The 18,342-nt window shown below is 35.4% G+C and overlaps 1 protein-coding gene across 1 annotated transcript in view; it reads right to left on the bottom strand.

Annotated features, from left to right (window-relative positions):
• The window catches only part of HORMAD2 (HORMA domain containing 2), an 85,384-nt gene that overhangs the window by 40,951 nt on the left and 26,091 nt on the right, over positions 1-18,342 (bottom strand). The window contains exons 8-10 of the mRNA XM_025985976.2: positions 15,995-16,062; positions 12,448-12,599; positions 12,025-12,278 (exon numbers count right to left, since the gene is read on the bottom strand). Coding sequence (XP_025841761.1) covers positions 12,025-12,278; positions 12,448-12,599; positions 15,995-16,062 — 474 coding nt within the window. The remainder of the gene's footprint in view (positions 1-12,024; positions 12,279-12,447; positions 12,600-15,994; positions 16,063-18,342) is intronic.

Raw genomic sequence — 18,342 nt, 5'->3', positions numbered from 1 at the left:
GCAAAATACAACTTATGCTCTGAAGACTATAACATATGGCTGAAAGAAATCAAAGGAAATCTAAATAAATGGGAAAATATCCCATGTTCATGGATCAAGAATAGCTTAGTATGTCAATAATCCCTAAATTGATCTAGAGATTCAATGCATTCTATGAATTCCAGCTGACTTCTTTGTAGAAACTGACAAATTTCTGATTTGAAAATTTAAACAATTCTAAAATTCATAGGAAATTGCAAAGAACTCAATACCCAAAACAATCTTGAAAAAGAATGAAGTAGGACTCATACTTAATTGATAACTTACTACAAAACAATGGTAATCCAGACATTATGGTAATGGCACAAAGAAAGCCATATAGACTAATGAAATATAATTGGGAGTCCAAAAGTAAACCCTTGTGTCTATGGTCAAAATGATCTTTGACAAGAGCACTAGAGCCATTTCAGAAGGAAAGAATCATCTTTCGAATAAATGTTGTTGGAACAAATGGATATCTACATACAAAAGAATGTCAGATCATTACTTCATACTGTACATAAAAATTAACTTGAATCAAAGATCTAAATGTAAGAACTAAAATAAAAAAACTCTAACATGAAAATAGAGGCATATAAATCTTCATGACCTTAGAGTTGGCAATTAATTCTTAGACAGAATACACAAATACACAAAGTGTAAGCAACAAAAGAAAAATGGCTAATGGATCCAAATTAAATGGATCCATTAAACGGATCAAAATTGAAAGCCATTTGTGCTTTAAATAACACCATCAAGAAAGTGAAAATACAACCCATAGAATGGGAGAAAATATTTGCAAATCATATACCTGATAAGAAATCAGACCCAGAAAAAATAAAGAATTCTTAACCTCAACAATAGAAAACCAAACAACCTAAGTTTAAGGTGGGCAAAAGAGCTGAATAAACATTTTTCCATGGAAGGTATATAAATGGACAATAAGCACATGAAAGCACGCTTGACATCTGTCATCAGAAAAATGCAAATCAAAACTAACATAATATACCACTTACTTCATACCCACTAGAATGGTTAGAATAAAAAAGTAAGATGATAAATGTTGGTAAAAATACGGGAAAAACTGGAACTCATACACTACTGTGGGAATGTAAAATGATGCAGCCACTTTATTAAGACAGTTTTGGAATTCTTCACGTAATTAAACATAGAGCTACCATATAACCTAGCAATGGCATGCCTAGTTATATACCCAAGAGAATTGAAAACAGGTGTTCAAAAAGAACTTGTATATGGGGACGCCTGGGTTGCTCAGCAGTTGAGCAACTGCCTTTAGCTCAGGGTGTGATCCCGGGATCTGGGATCAAGTCCCACATCAGGATTCCTGCATGGAGCCTGCTTCTCCTTCTGCCTGTGTCTCTGCCTCTCTCTGTATATGTCTTTCATGAATGAATGGATGGATAAAATCTTCAAAAAAAAGAATTTGTATATGAATGTTTATAGTAGCATTATTCATAACAGTCAAAAGGTAGAAACAACTCAAATATCCATCACTGATGAATGGACACAATATGTGGTATATCCATACAATGGAATATTATTCAGCCGCAAAAAGGAATGAAGTATTTATATAGGCTAAAATATAGATGAACCATAATGCTAAGTGAAAGAAGCCAGTCACAAAAAAACTACACATTGTATGACTCCATTTATATGAAATATCCAGGAAAGGCAAATCTATAGAGTCAGAAAATAGATTAATGATTGCTTAGGACTGAGAGGAGAGGAGAAATGGGGAAATATGGAGGTTATAATTAAAGCATGTGGGGTTTCTTTTGAAGTGATGAAAATGTTCTAAGACTGACCATGGCAATGGCTGCACAACTCTATATACTAAAGACCATTCAATTATATACTTGAAATGGGCAAATTGCATAGTATATTAATTATATCTCAACAAAGCCGTTAAAGAAAGAAAAATGTATTTTTAGAATCATATGTATCATTCTATATGTAGTATAGACTGTAGTTTTCTGATTCTGGCTTCTTTCACTTAGCAAAATGTATTTGCAATTGACCCACATTGTCACATGTTTTAACAACTTGTTTCTTTTTAAGTTCATCCATCCTTCCATTAAGGAACATTTGGATTGTCTAGTTTTTGGAGATTACAAATAAAGCCACTGTAAACATTTGTATACATGTTTTTGTGCAAACATTGGTTATCATTGCATTTGGTATAATAGCTATTTTAATACTAATTTTATCATTTCTGACATATCTGGGTCTTCTTCTACTAATTTTCTTTGGTTATAGGTCAGTTTTCTGGGGCCCTGGCTGGCTCAGTCCGTAAAGCATGCAAGGCTTGATTTTAGCATCATGAGTTCAAGTCCCACACTGGGCATAGATACTACTTTAAAAAGATATGTTTCCTTCTGCTTTACAAGTCAATAAAGTTTTACTGGATTCTGAACAGTAAGAATTTTACACAGTTCAGTGTTTGGACTTAGTTGTCTTCCTCTAATAAGTTTTGAATTTGGGGGGCTCCTGGGTGGTACAGTCAGTTAAGTGTTCAACTCTTAGTTTCAGCTCAGGTTATGGCCTCAGGGGTTGTGAGATTAGGTTCCATACTCAGTGTGGTAGTCTGCTTCTAGATTCTCTCCTTCTGCCCCTGTCCCCACTCACTCTCTCTCTCTCTCTCTCTCTCTCACACACACACACACACACACACACACACACACTCACTCACTCAAATAAATAAATCTTTAAAAAAAAGTGTTGAATTTTGTTTTGGCAGGCAAATAAGCTTGATTCTTTCAAGGTTTGTTTTCAAGCTTTTAAAATTAAATTTGGAGGCCTTCATTAAAGAATTGGTTTAGTTCCACTGCTAAGGTATAATCGTTCTGGAGTCCCTACTGAATGTTCCAGGTTTTCAACAGGGATGTTCCATGTAACTGGTAATTTTGTGAACATTTCCCACCACTGTGACAGCTCTACTAATTGTTGTTTACACCTGGGGAGAAAACTCCCCAACAGTTTTCTTTGTCCAACCTTACAGAATTTCTAACCACACTTGAGAAGCTAACTATTCAACCAAAGACTCAGGGGATCCCTATACGAGTTTCTGGAGTTCTTTCTCTTTATAGGTCCCATCCTTCTGACATTCTGTCCCCAACTTGCTTTAGCTTCCTCCAACTCCAATCTCTGTTTCTTCAACTCCACAAGACTGTCATTTCTGCTTAGGTTCTCCTCAATTGTGGCGGTGATCCTGAAAGTACCTTCTGACAGAAAGTCAGGCCAATTTTAAAGCTCACCCTGTTTTTCTTCTCTCAAGGATCATAGTTCTATACTTTCTGTTGTCTGATAACAGCTGCTTCTGTTTTGTCCCCAGTTTCCTAGTTGTTTAAGCCAAGACAAGTCTATTGACATTATTCCTTCAGGACTAAAAGTGGAATTGGATCATTTTATTGGATTTTTGCTGTCCTGTGGGATTTTTCACATTCTCCCTTTTATGAATGAATATAAGATTTAATGGATTTAGAGACACCTGAGTGACTCTTGGTTTCGGCTCAGGTCATGATCTCAGAATCATGAGATGGAGCCTCAGGTCAGGTTCCATCACCCTCAGTGGGAGTCTGCTTGAGATTCTCTCCCTTTCCTCTGTCCCTCCCCCTGTTCTCTTTCTCTAAAATAAATAAATCTTGGGAAAAAAAGTTTTAATGGATTGAGTATGAGCTTTGAAGCCAACTAGATTCAAATACTGATTCTGACGGTTTGTAGTCAGGCAATCTTGGACATGCTATTTAATGTCTATGTACTTCCATTTCTTCACCTATAAAATGTTATGCAAAGTTGTTGGGATTAACTGAAGTTATATATATATATATATATATATATATATATAGCCCTTTGTAGGCACTTAATAAATGGTGATATTCATATTTATATGACAGCTATTTATGTGTTATTTTTCCTAAGCAGTTTTGAATCAGGGATTTGCCCTGTTTATCTTTGTGTGCACTACCTATGTACAATGATTGATGTGTGATAGGCTTCAATATAAATTTGTTCACTGAATAAATGTTGATAACTTACAATAAGAATATTTTAGAATATTTTAGCTTTCTTCATAATGAGCTTAATGTAGACTTGTTTAAATATCAAAATAGTGCCATTAGCTACAAAGTTTCCCCTTATTTTAAATTTGGTTATCAAAGGAGGATCCCTCCATCATGCAGGAAGAAGCAAATTTGAGATTGTGGCTCCATAAAGTATATATATAACTTTTTTCTAGTTCTTCTTCTCCTTTTCTTAAGATTTACTTATTTGAGAGAGAGCACAAGCCAGAGGGGGCAGATGGAGAGGAAAAGAGAATCCGAAGCAGACACTGCACCGAGCAGGGGACTCCAGGTTCTATCTCAACAATCCTGAGATCACTACCTGAGCCAAAACCAAGAGTTGGATGCTCCAATCAACTACACCACCCAGGTGCCCCTATTTCTAGTTCTTCTTTACCACTCTGAAGTACCAGTCTTCTGAAGTCTTAGATCTCAGTTTTGAGATCCTAACATAAATGCTAAAATAATTACTCTCCCTATGATGCCTGGATTTGTTTAAATCATAATCTCATCTGTTTATCAATAGACAATTTAGCCTCAAATGGAAAACTAGAAGCATATTTAGGAAGTATTAGAAAAACCCAACAGCTAAATATAATTCTAGATAATTAAGTAACATTATCATTGTATTTTTTCCAATATGCAATCGACTAAACCTCCACAAAGTCTTCACTTAAAAATTCTAATTTTTTAAAACTTTTATTTGCATTTATTTTATGTGGAATTTACGACTGGCCATAGTATTTGTTTTTTCAGTTTCTTCTAGGATATCTTTTTCATCTGTGCAACCTCTTCTGGTTTAGAAACAATCTGCTCTTTTTCAGTAAAGATCATATCAAGGTGGCAGGGATAGCTCATGTATGGGTTAATCTGAACATAAGCCCTATAAATTCTTTACCAAATCTTGGGGGCTTTGTTCACCTGGATATGTTCAATGACCAGAGAATCTACATCTAAACCCTTTAAATTCAGTATTACTCTCTGCATTTTTAAGCATGTGTAGCAAAAATTCAGCACTCTTTTTGGGTCACCAACCCTGTGTCCAGTTCCACTGTTTGACCTGGGCACATCTACCAATTCTACCATTGTAGTGAAAGAATGGCACACACTGCTCCTGTCAAGTGACATCTTTCAGATACTTAGTGGCTTTTTGAATATGCATACCCTTGATGGCCTGGGCAGTTTCACTTGTGTTCTTAAAGTAAACACAAAGATTTGAACCTCTTGATTTGCATGATTTTGTAGGGTTTTCTGGGTCAAGTGAACAACAAACCATTTTCAGTGATCACCTGAGGCCACTTACGGGAAGAGAAAAGAAATTCTAATTTAAATAAAACCTAATATTAGTTTTAGTTTAATAGTTGTAGTATAATGATAACATTGTATTCTTTCAGACTATTACAGGTATCTTTTTAAGCAAACAGAACATTCTCAGTCTTACTCTTGTTTTTTTTTAAACAAAACTTATTTATTTTAATGCTAAGACTTAATAATAGTACATCCAGAATGTTCCTACCTAAGGTTATTCACTATGCTCAACTTTTCTTCTGCTATAATAAATATCAATACACTCTATATCTTTACATAAGTGAAACATACACAGATCACCAGTGTGGCTTTTCCCACTAGAAATATCTCTCTAAGATGTTATAGAATGATTCATATAAAAAAAGAAATGACCTAAAAGACTGTGGGAAATTCAACCAACTTTGAATTTCTTTGCATGGTTAACAGAGGATAGCAATTACATTCTATAAAGCAAAACAAAAATTAATTGAAAAAAATTTCCTATTCGACAAAGGAAACTTGTGGAAAGGACTATAGCTCCATGAAGGGAATAATGTGTGATTTTTAAGTCTGAATATTTTCTGTAGATAATGTGGCCTTTTTAACGTTTTCAATAATCAATTCCACTTCCAAGAATCTAAGATATCCTTGCCAACACTACATTGTATCAAACAAAGCATATATGTTTCATGAGATGTGATGCTATGAAAATCATCAGACTATACTTCAAAAATGCAAAACTTCAGTTCAGAGTTTAGTAGGAGAAAATAGGTTCTAAATGAAAAGGCTCTTGTTTCAATCCATTAGCTGGAATACAAAGCAATTCTAAGGAATTCAGAAAATCTTTCTAGTCCACACTTAAATGGGACTGCATACTTTGGTACCTTAGAATGTATTTACATTATAATTTCTCAAAAAACAAATCATTTGCACTAATCAAATGTGTTAGCACAAAAGGGTGAAAAACGGGTTTAACACAGGGAAGAAAAATGCATCCAAAAATGTTCATGTACCTAGACAAAATGATAAACTATTGAATTGGTTTTTAAGAAATACTGGTTGGCTGGGGGTGCCTAGGTGGCATGGTCGGTTAAGCATCAGACTCTTGGTTATAGCTCAGGTCATGGTCTCAGGGTCCTGGGATAGAGCCCTGAGTCAGGCTCCACACTCAGCAGGAAGTCTGCTTGAGGATTCTCTCCCTCTCCCTATGTCCCTCCCCCTGCTTGTGTGCATGCTCTCTCTCTTAAATGAATGAATAAATCTTTAAGAGAAAAAGAGAAATACTTATGGCTGTTACATTAAAAAAAAATCCTGCCTTTAGCTTATCCTCAAAAAACATCATTTTGTGTGAATTATTCATGTATCAGTTAAATAAATGTGCCACAGATGAGAAAACATACCATGCTGGATCAAGATTACTAGGTACAAAGAAAGCACTAGAAAAGATGTGTAGAATATCTAGCAACTTTTTCTAACATAGAGGTACAGACTCTTAAGGAGTTCAGAAAATTAGAAAATTATGGCATATGAACCCCTATCTAAAAACCTGATAAAAAATTGAATCCCAAAACAGCTATAATGGTTTAATAAGCTGGAACCATCAGTTTCTAAAGTAGATATGGGCAACATCAGTCCTTCATTCTTATAGTTGTCTGTATATGTCAATAATTACCAGTCTTTTAAGGAGCTTGAGTTAATTATCTCTATTAGAAAGTACTTTTCCCTTAGTATTTCAGCTTAGCATAAAATTTAAATAAGATTTCACATCCAATTCCAGAATATGTATTGATTGTCACTATATAGTGGCTTCTTTAAAGCAGCCTGTCCAGGGGTCTCTGGCATATAGGTCTATTGCTATCTGTCCAATGAACACAACAGACAACAGGCCCAACTTCCCAGACTTTGAGGTGCCATTGTGTTTGTGTGGCCTTACTAGTTAAGTCTTAAGCCCAAACCATCCCTATTAGGAACGAAGACCTGTCCTGAAGGTGTTGCAGAAATTTGAAATTTTCAAATTTCAAATCTGTGTGCTTTTATTGTTTTTGAACTTATTTTCAAATTATAATCTCACTTTTACAGCATTTCTTGGATCTTTTTTTTTTTAATTTTCATTTATTTATGATAGTCACAGAGAGAGAGAGAGAGAGAGAGAGAGAGGCAGAGACACAGGAAGAGGGAGAAGCAGGCTCCATGCACTGGGACCCTGATGTGGGATTCGATCCCAGGTCTCCAGGATCGCGCCCTGGGCCAAAGGCAGGCACTAAACCGCTGCGCCACCCAGGGATCCCCATTTCTTGGATCTTAAGGATCATACCAAAAAATGAATAGTACAAATACTGAATAATTTTAACTATGGGTGAAATGTTTTTATACTTCTCTTTCTGTGACTGAGATAAGGAATAACCTGAAAAAGAAAATTGGATTAAAATCTTTTTTTTTTAAATCTTATAATAGTCTCACAGTAATATGATATGTTAAATTGTTTCTTTCCTACAGATCACTGGTAAAAAAGCAGTATAAGCTGTTTGATCAAGATTTTGTAGACTTTCTATTTTAATAGAAAATTTTATTTAGAAAAGTTTTTTTTAAACTTTGAGTTAGAGATTATCAAGTGTAGAGATTGTAACAAAGACACAGAATATAAGGAAAGGTATGGAAAATTCAGTATTGGAATTACAAGTCATAGAGACAGAAGGAGACAGAAGTTCTTTTTTTTTTTTTTTTTTTTTTTTTTTTTTTTGAGACAGAAGTTCTGTACTATACTGTACTTTCCAACTTGCTTGGAACATCCTCTGCCTTAATCTCTGGCAGTCGAAATAGATTTCATCCATAAAATCACCAATTCAATGAAACCTTCCCACATAGTGCCAATCTATCCTTATTTCTGTATTATAGTAACACAGGCTTTGGAATCCAATCGCCTTAATCTGAATTCTGGCCCTGGTACTTATTCACTGTGTATGTAGTCTTGGGCTAATTCCTCTAAGTCTGTGTTCCTTATTTATAAAATCAGGATAATAATAGAATCTACTTCATAAAATAGCTGGGAAGATTAAAAGTGATAATACATGTGAAACCCTGAGAACAATGCTCTCTTGTTAGTTAATATTATTTCTATCATTCATATACTCTCCACTATTATTTCTCATTATATTATATAAGTACTGTCTCTTCAGCCAGAGTTCCCAAATGCAGAAACTATATGTTGTATGTCTTTGTTTTTCTCACAGTGCTTAGCAAGGCATTATTCTTTATAGGAATTTTTAAAATATCCCAGAGAATCTCAGCATGGAAGGGATCTCAGAGGTCAAACTATTTCAAATTTTCCCCTAAATCATGATTTTCTCTTGCAACATCCTGGAGACAATCATCTATACTCTATCTTGAACACAGTATATATCTGTACTTAAACACAGCTAGTGACAAGGAATTCACTTTTCTCAAGACAGCCAGATTTATTAAACAGTTGTCATTGTCAGAAAATCCATCCCGAGGAGGTAGAAAAGCTAGCAAGCTTCTGGAAAATAATTCAGTAATACTCACTCAAGGGCTATACAAATTTTTAGGCTCTGTACAATTCACTCCTGATATTATATCCTTAGAAAACAACAATTCTGTCATACACACAAAAGTATTTATCTTAATAGCAAAATAAGGAATTAGCCTAAATGGGTTTTAATTTATTTATTACTTACTTACTTATTTTAGACAGAGAGAGCACAAATGTCTAAAAGTAGGGAAAGAGCAGAGTAAAACACAAAACTAAATAAAGCAAAAGATCACTAAAATTAAAAATGTGAAGATTAAGGAGGAACATATTTATAAAGTTAACATTAATGTTAAGTATAAAAGTAAAACAAATGTACATATATGTATATAAATAAATATATATAGACCATGATTAAAGCCATATACAAATATGTATATCTGTGGAAAAAGACTGGAGGTGATTGAACATATCAAAATGAAAACATTGTCAATAGGATGGTAGGAAAGTTGGAAGATTTGCATTGCTTTTTAAATTATTTTAATGTCGTCATAATACTGCTTTCAAATTTTTTAAGAGAAAGTTCTTCCTTCTATTGAGCCAAAATCAACCTCCTCTAACTACTCCCTATGATTTTCATTCCCTACCTCTCCCTCTGTCCTTTGAAATTACATAAAATAAATGAATTTGAAATATTTGAAAATGGTTATCATAGTTTTAGTACTCTCATTCTCTGGTACTCCAGAGGACAGATTAAATAGGCAATGGTGATATCAAGGAGACTCAGTAAAGAGACTAAGTTGTCATTCACAAAGAAACGATGACAGACCAAATCAGTGCAATGGCAGTAAGGCCAAACTTAAGAAATACTTCAAAGGCAAAACAGATGGAAATGGTAACCAAAGGGTTGAGAAGTGAGAACAAAGAAGCTGAAAACATTCCTGGTCAAGCTGTTTGATAAAATTATGGTTACAACACCAACATAATGTGGACACCTGCGTGGCTCAGTGGTTGAGCATCCACCTTCAGCTCAGGTCATGATCCTGGGGTCCTAGGATTGAGTCCCACATCGGGTTCCCCAGAGGAAGCCTGCTTCTCCCTCTGCCTATGTCTCTGCCTCTCTCTGTGTGTCTCTCATGAATAAATAAATAAAATTTTGAAAAAAAAGTATATCCAATATGGCCAATAAACATAGGAAAAGATGCTCATCTTCATTAGTCATTAGGTAACTGCAAATTAAAACCATAGTGACATAAAATTACACATTCATTGGAATATCTAAAATTAAAAAGATAGAAAATGCCAAGGTTTGGTAAGGATGTAGAGCAACTATAACTCTCATACATTGCTAATGGGAGTATAATATACCTCCAGTGGCTCCAAACCCCCCAGCCCTCTGGCTTTCTCCGGAGCTTGAAATTGTTTTGTAATACCTATTAAAACTAAATGTATACATATCCTTGACCCAGCAAATCTACCCTTAGCAGTTCTATTCCCACCATAAATGTGTACATAATTCATTGAAACAGATGTGCAGAATGTTCAGAGCAGTACTATTCATAATAGTCAAAACTAGAAAATTATCCAAATGCCCATCAACACTAGAGGAATGAATAGTGAAAGTGGACTACAACAACATGCAAGAATACGGATAAATCTCACAACGTAATGTTGAGTGAACAAATGGCTCATACTCCATGATTCTAAATCTATGAAATAAAAAATAAGGAGCACCTGAGTGGCTCAGTCAGTTAAGCATCTGCTTTTGGCTCAGGTCATGATGCCAGGGTCCTTATTTAATCTATCAAATGAATTATTCATTCTCAAGTTGTCCACTTTCATTTCCTTTTTTTAAAGATTGATTTATTTATTCATGAGAGATAGAGAGAGGTAGAGACACAGGCAGAGGGAGAAGCAGGCTCCCTGTAGGGAGCCCGATGTGGGACTCGATCCCAGATCCTGGGATCACGCCCTCAGCCAAAGGCAAATGCTCAACCATTGAGCTACCCAGGTGTCCCATCATTTCCATTGGTAAAAGAGAAATTCTTAATTTTAAAAAGATAAAAATCCAGTTGAAACAGGCCCATTCTTTTCTTAACCTTTAATTTTTTTAAACCAGCCTATGTTAGCTACAGCTTCCTAGAACAGAATCAGAAGAAAGTTGCATCAAATTCTAAAGCCATCAGCATGTGTGACATTGTGAAAATACATTGTGAAGAAGGAAAAAAAAATCCTGTTTGGTTATATTATTTATATTAAGACTTCTCTTCAATATATTAAATATAACACAGATTTAAAGACCCAGAAAGAATCTTCAGAAGTTATTTACTACAGTCATCTCTTTAAGTAGGACTCAAATGATCTCAAGCAAATAAATTAGCATCCTAATTTGAAAATAGCTCCTGTTAAGATTTTATAGCATCGCTTCCCATTAAGCAGTCTGAAAAATTTTTATGTCTAACTCAGAACCCTTTTAATACAATGTTGACATACAGTAAACTTTGTTATACAGATGACAGGGTAGGATTTACTAGGGCACAGGAGGCCCTGGTAAGTACTCAACTCCAAGTCTCTACTGAAGGAAGTAGGAAAGTAAAGGGCTCAGAGCCCTATCCATCTGGCTCTAGTGGCTCCAAACCCCCCAGCCCTCTGGCTTTCCCTGGAGCTTGTCTCTCTTTCCTCATAACAAACAACTGACTATCATTCTGTTTTCACTCTGACTTAAGTTTATCCGTAACTTTTTTTCTCCCCCAACCTCCCCTCACTCAATTATCCCAGTAATCAAGAACTTATTTATACTTCCAGTGAGTAAGAATAAACACCTAGAATATCTTTTAAATCCTCAAAATGTTATCTATAAATAAGAAAAAGAAAATCCCAAATTTTCTAAATTCATAAAAGAAGTATATTGGAAAGTCTTTTTTTTTCTACTAGTTATTGGACAATTTCAACTGACAAAGTATATTCCCTTATTGAAGACAGTATTTTTTTTTTTTACAATAAAGACTACCTGAGGGCAGAGGCTAGTTTTGTTTTAGTTTTTTATACCTGGCACACTCCACTGGACTGTCACTGTGATATAACCTGTATAGGAATTCAAAATGTTAGCTTAACTGAAGCAATCAATGGAGATTCGCTACAGCTTTGCCTTACGTGATTGTTGCATTCCTCTTCTTCCTCATCGAAGTCTAGACCCTGATGAGCAATCTCGGTAGTGCTGTTCTCCTGAAAGAGATTGTTCTCCAAATCAGACACTCTGGTGACCTCAGTTGTGACTTTTACTTTCATGCTATGAAAACCAGTGGAGACCAATCCCACTTGCAGGTTAACAGGCTCCCCCTCGAACAGCAGGAGGTGTGAGTTTACCCCTTCTTTAAAACCAGGGGGTTGGTAATCATGTGGAGTCACTGCAAAATGGAAAGGGCAGAAAACCAAGAAAATTGTGAGTTTCAATAGAAGAAATCAAATTAGTCTTTCATGTGTAGCAACAAATATCTCTTTCAGATGCTTACAAAATTTCTCTATATAAAATATTATTTTGATACTTAAGGAATTTAACTAGAGGTCTCCACCTACCTGCATTATAGTAGTGGAGTTTCATAGTAAGTATAACATCATTAGGAAGGGGTCCAAGGTTCTGCATCAGTATATATAATTTACGGATCAGTAGAATACTGGCTTTCTTAATATCTTCACTGTTTGTCCCACTTTCAAAGCTTGCACTACTGCTATAACCACATAGAAAAACAGCATACTTTCAATCATATGTAATATTGAAAATCTATTTCAAAAAGAACAAAACTCTTTACCATATGATCAAATAAATATAAATATCACAACACTGGAGACCATTTTTAGAATGTAAATTAGATCAGTGATTATACTTTTTGCAATTTATATACAATGGATTTCTTAAATAGCAAGTCCCCTTAAGTCATTTTAATTTTTTGTATAGTTTTTATTGGAGTTCAATTTGCCAACATACAGCATAACACTCAGTGCTCATCCTCCCTTAAGTCATTTTAAATATGACTTGAAGTTTTAGAAATTTAAGTTACAAATAACCACATGCCATAATAGTGGGAACAATGGATTTGGAATTAGGAGACTTGACATCTAATTTTGGGTCTGCTGCTAACTAACTGAATGACCTGTGTCATTTAAATACTCTAGGTCAGTTACCTCACTTGTGAGATAAGCTTATACACACTTCTATATCTTCCCAGATTTTCTATTTGAAAATCAGTCATCAGCTCTGGGCCTTTCTGCTGTCTAGTTATCTGTCAAAGATATCCCTTCCTCTTACTGGGATTGCAACAATGGTTATCTATTCTTACTTTTCTTCTTGTCCACACTGCAATAACATTCTCTATGCCACTGTTGCAGTAATATACCTCCCTCATAGGAAAATCTGCTCTGTTACTCTCTTGCTTTAAATTCTTTTAGTCCTGGGGTCAAGTCCCACATCAGGCTCCCTGCATGGAGCTTGCTTCTCCCTCTGCCTGTGTCTCTGCCTGCCTCTCTCTCTCTCTCATGAATAAACAAAATCTTTAAAAAAGAATTCTTCTTTTATACCAATTACCTTTCAATCAAATTAAATAATGGTATGCATACAATGCCCTTCCTGACCAGTCACACCCTCACCTCTAACCTCATCTGCATATACTACCCAGTTCTTCTCATCCACAGGTATTTGTATATGAGTTCATTTTGTTTGCTTGCATTGTGCTTTTCCCACTTCTTTTCCTGACTCTTGAATTCATCCTCACCTCAAGGAAGTTTTCCCTGATAATTCCTATACATTATTCCTGTTTATAATGGTTTATATGGCCCCTCTAGATTACACATGGTTCTATATTTCATGTCCACAGTACTTTTTGGTGCTAGCTACAGTAAACACTCAATAAATACTTATGGGATTAATGAATGAATATACAAGTCGAACCAAATTACCTTCTAACTCTAAATACTTTTTATTTCTCTCCAAAATTTTCTTCCTAAATTGGTCTTATATCTGAGTTGCTTCTAGGAAGGACTATCAGTGCAATATATTTGCACAATGCCTTTCACATAGAAGGCACTCAATAGTGAAAAATAATCTTAAGTAACTGAGCTAATGGAAGAAATGTGAATTCATAAAATAGGCATTATTAGGTGAATATATTTGCTCCTTTTTTTATTTTGAACAACAAAGTCTTGTCTACTAAGAGTTAACCAATTTGAAATAGGTAACTAGAGTGAAGGACTATAGCATTTTAGCTTATGGGATCTCTCAGTATATATCAGATTCATAAAATCACATCCATGTAAAATCATACTCAAGACTCCCTTGCACTATTTTAAAAGGGAAATTATCTTCACTATGGAAGAAATGATACGGTAATTTTGTATGACTGATCATTTAAATAAATGTCTATCTTTGGTTTCTAGGAAATTAGTAATATGTATTACCTTCTCTCCTCCTCTGTAGCTGAAAGATTTGGCTATTTCTGTTTTACTGCTCTCCACTTGGCATATGTGCCTTCATAACAAAAGAGATTAATCTGATTGCCGGTAGTACTTATATTTAAATTTTGGAGAGTAAAAGGCAACTGTTTAATGTGGGAGAATATCTATGAAAAGTGCTGTACAATCTATACAATGCTATATAAATGCTAGTTTATGATGATTAATATTTTAATTCTCATTCCTAGAACTTACTTCCTCTGCACATCTTAGTGCTGTCTGTAAGTTTTACAAATGAGAGGATGATTAAGGAAGTGAATCTCAAAGAGAAATCCTCAAACTTGCAGTAAATGATACAATAGAGCTAATAGCAGAAAACTGAGAATTAGGTCACATTTCTCCTCAGATTTGTTCCTTTCATGGGCACTCATTCTTTCAACTTAGAGCCTCTACTACCCAGGACTCTTCACCACCATCCATCCCCTCTACTTCTATTCCCTCTCATCAAGCAAAACTTACATCTATCTGAATTCAAAAGTTACTAGGATGGGAATAAATGTTGCTCTTCAATAAGACATCTCTACCTGTACTGGGGACCTTTTTAAGCAAATACCTTGTATTTGCTCTTTAACCTGTTAGTACACCTAAAACTTGGCATTTTAAACTTGATAAGAAAATGTAGGGATCCCTGGGTGGCGCAGCGGTTTAGCGCCTGCCTTTGGCCCAGGGCGCGATCCTGGAGACCCAGGATCGAATCCCACATCGGGCTCCCTGTGTATGGAGCCTGCTTCTCCCTCTGCCTGTGTCTCTGCCTCTCTCTCTCTGTGTGTGACTATCATAAATAAATTAAAAAAAAAAAAAAAGAAAATGTAGTGCTTTCCAATCTTTTCCATACAGGGACACATATAGAAAATCACATTTGTATGACATACTTGGATAATAGATGAGAATGCATTTATAGGCAAAACAGTTCAGGATTTTCATCTACTCTAGATCCCATGTGGCTATACTGAGGACAGAGATTAATATCTTGGCATAGCAATAGAGAAACTTTGGGTTAGTGTCTACATAGAATCTTAGGAGTTCTTCAATCAACACCATGAAGACAGCCTCATTAATATAATTTCTACTGCACTGATATCCACCAACCACCATAGCCTCCAAGGACCACTACCATCACCACCATTACCACCTGGTACCATTTACTGGCTTTTTAATATACGCCAGGCATGGACAAAGCTTTGTATATGTATTGTAATTTAACAGCCACAGCAACTATAGGATGTAAATATCATTAATTCCACTGTGCAGATGAGAACACTAATATTTAGGGAGGTCAAGTAATCTGTCCAAAATTAGACAAATAATAGAGTATTCCAAGATAGATCTCTCTGCCTTAGGAATTGGAACTCTTAACCACTAAGCTTAACTACCTTTAGACCCCACTAACATCACCTATGAGAAAAAGAGGAAAAGAAGCAAAGGAAGACTCTACTCCCACCACTTCATCCATGGATTTCAGAAATTTAAACAATTATTTCTATTATTATTATTAATAGAGTTTTTGTAGGATTAGTGTGGGGAAGTTACAAAGGAAATATAAGATCTATCTATGGCTTCAAGAAGCTATGTTTACCTCAGTCCTATTTCTCATGTTCATTAAACAATTAGATTCTACCTGTCAAAATCCATTGTGGCTCCTTCTTTTGTGTATTTGAATTTGAACTGGTATATCTCAGTCACCTTCTAGAAATATCAAAGGGAACAGAGAAAGAAATTACTTACAAAAAGGAAATCCAGACCCTTTTCTGGTAATAGGTGAAGAATATTTTTATTGTATACCTACTATACTACCTACATACCTTTTGGATTCACAGCACAACACTATTCAGGAGTAATATTTCCAGATATAAAGATAACTTAATTTTTCTCCTCCATGCCAAATAGGAGTTAGAAGACAAATTCTGTTGTTACTGTATCATAGCTAGAGAAACTAAGATGCAGAGTCAAGTATCTGACCAGGCATAGGTAAGTGACAGTGAAACCAGTTGAGAAACCATGTAACAGATGTTTATCAAATGTCTGCTTTGTGTTGGGCACTGGAGTCAAAGTGGTGAACATGACAAAAAAGATCCCTGTTATTTGGAATATATAGCCAGGGGAGAGAAACAGTCAACAAATAATAAAATAATTTCAGATAGTAGTAAGTGCTGTGAAAAATATGAAACAAAAGCTGTGATAGAGAAAAGAAGGGAGAATGCTGATTTGGTTTGGAAGTGCCAAGGAGGCCTCCCTGAAGGGATAATGCTTAAGCTGAGCTTCAGTGACAAAAGGGGTCATGTGCAGATCTGGAGGAGGATGGAGTATCCTGGGCAGAGGTAACAGCAACACAAAGTTCTAAGGTAGGAAAATAAGCATCCTTCAGGGTCAAAGAGGAAGCCAAGTGGCTGGCAATGAGTAAGCAAGTAAGACAGTGTGGGAGATGAGGATGTGAAGCTTTATTGGCCATGATAAGGGATTTGGATTTTAATCTAAGTAAACTAGAAATATGCTGAAGTGTTTTAAGCATGGGAGTAATTTGCATGTTTTTAAGATCACCCTGGCTATTTTAATACTGCAGAAGAAGAAGTAGAAACCATGAGAGCAATTAAGCGGCTGCTCCAGTAATTCAGGGAAGACCTGAATGGCAACAAGAAAACTGGAAAAATTCAAAAAGGAACCAGGATCTATGACATCAGGTCTCATTTTTTTGATCCTGCCCTTAAAACTTTGAGATCACTGCTATTTGCTCTCCTAACTGTTAAGAAAGCTAGAAATAAAGAGGGACACATATCTTCATGAGAGACATACTCTATGTCAAATAAAATGATTGTCTTGTAGTTGGAGCAAATGTTTGGCCCAGATACATTGTATAGTTTGTCCACAGATCTGGAGAAGGTCTGAAAGACAGGTAAAAGGTATAAGTTTAAGTCCAAACACAAAAAATGCCCTTTATTCATCTGTTTCAATATTCGGTCTTTGACACTGTGGGAATGAGGAGGTTAGATTGATCAGAAAGTTTTAGTGTTTCTGTTACTTTTCTCTACTCTAAGACTTGTTCCCCCAGCTCTGCTGATCTTAAAACCTTAGCAAACAACTTAATCACAGGTAATCAGATCCTGGGTAAACTGGCTTGTGCTGCTTAAACTCTAAGACAACTGATTCATAGTGGACTTAATTAAAAAAAATATTTTTCTAGCAAAACAATCTACTTGGGAAATCAAACAAAATTTAGAAAGCTGCTTTGTGAGTAGAGTAGAGGAAGTATGTGATGCTAGAGGTGCCTACTGCAACAGGTTCGTCCAGGACAGGCAAGATACACACTTAACCTCTCCTTCGCTCATGCTGGGTGTAATTGCCCTGCCAAACAAATGATGCCTACTCTTCCTGCCTGCCCATGTTTCTTTTTTTTTTTTTTTTCTGCCCATGTTTCACAACAAAATCTAGCTTCTCTATGCTCTGAGCTTTTTTTTTTTTTAATTATAACAAAAGTAGATCCTTTAGTAGCTGATCATTTTATTAACACATTATTTGGTCCCTGAAGCAATTCATAAGAGAGTTAGGTTTGTAATTGTTTTACACAAAATGCTAATCCGTTATAACTTCAATCTAACTCCAATTATGACAGAAGATATTTACAGCAGACATTCATCTCTTCTTAACATTGCATAAAACATTTTCTGCTTTTCAGATTAATGTGTTGCCTAATAAAGAGGGGCCTTTAAACCACTCAGCGACGGTTTCTGTTACTCATACTGAATATATTCACAGATACCAAAGCAATAGCAACATATATACCCTTTCCTCCTCTACATTCCAATCCATTGGCAAGACCATCCAGGCCCATCTCCAAAGCCTATCCCAAGTCCATCCATTATTATAACCCTTCCAAACTACCACTATCTCTTTTCATCTGATCTCCTTGCTTACAAACTATTCCTCCAGTAATTCATTCTCTGCTCTATAGCTAAAAAGTGCTTTTGAAAA

Source organism: Vulpes vulpes, chromosome 10, assembly GCF_048418805.1.
Source record: "Vulpes vulpes isolate BD-2025 chromosome 10, VulVul3, whole genome shotgun sequence".
Classification (NCBI taxonomy): domain Eukaryota; kingdom Metazoa; phylum Chordata; class Mammalia; order Carnivora; family Canidae; genus Vulpes; species Vulpes vulpes.
Note: the sequence above shows the minus strand (reverse complement) of the source record. Positions and strands in the feature narration are given on the sequence as shown.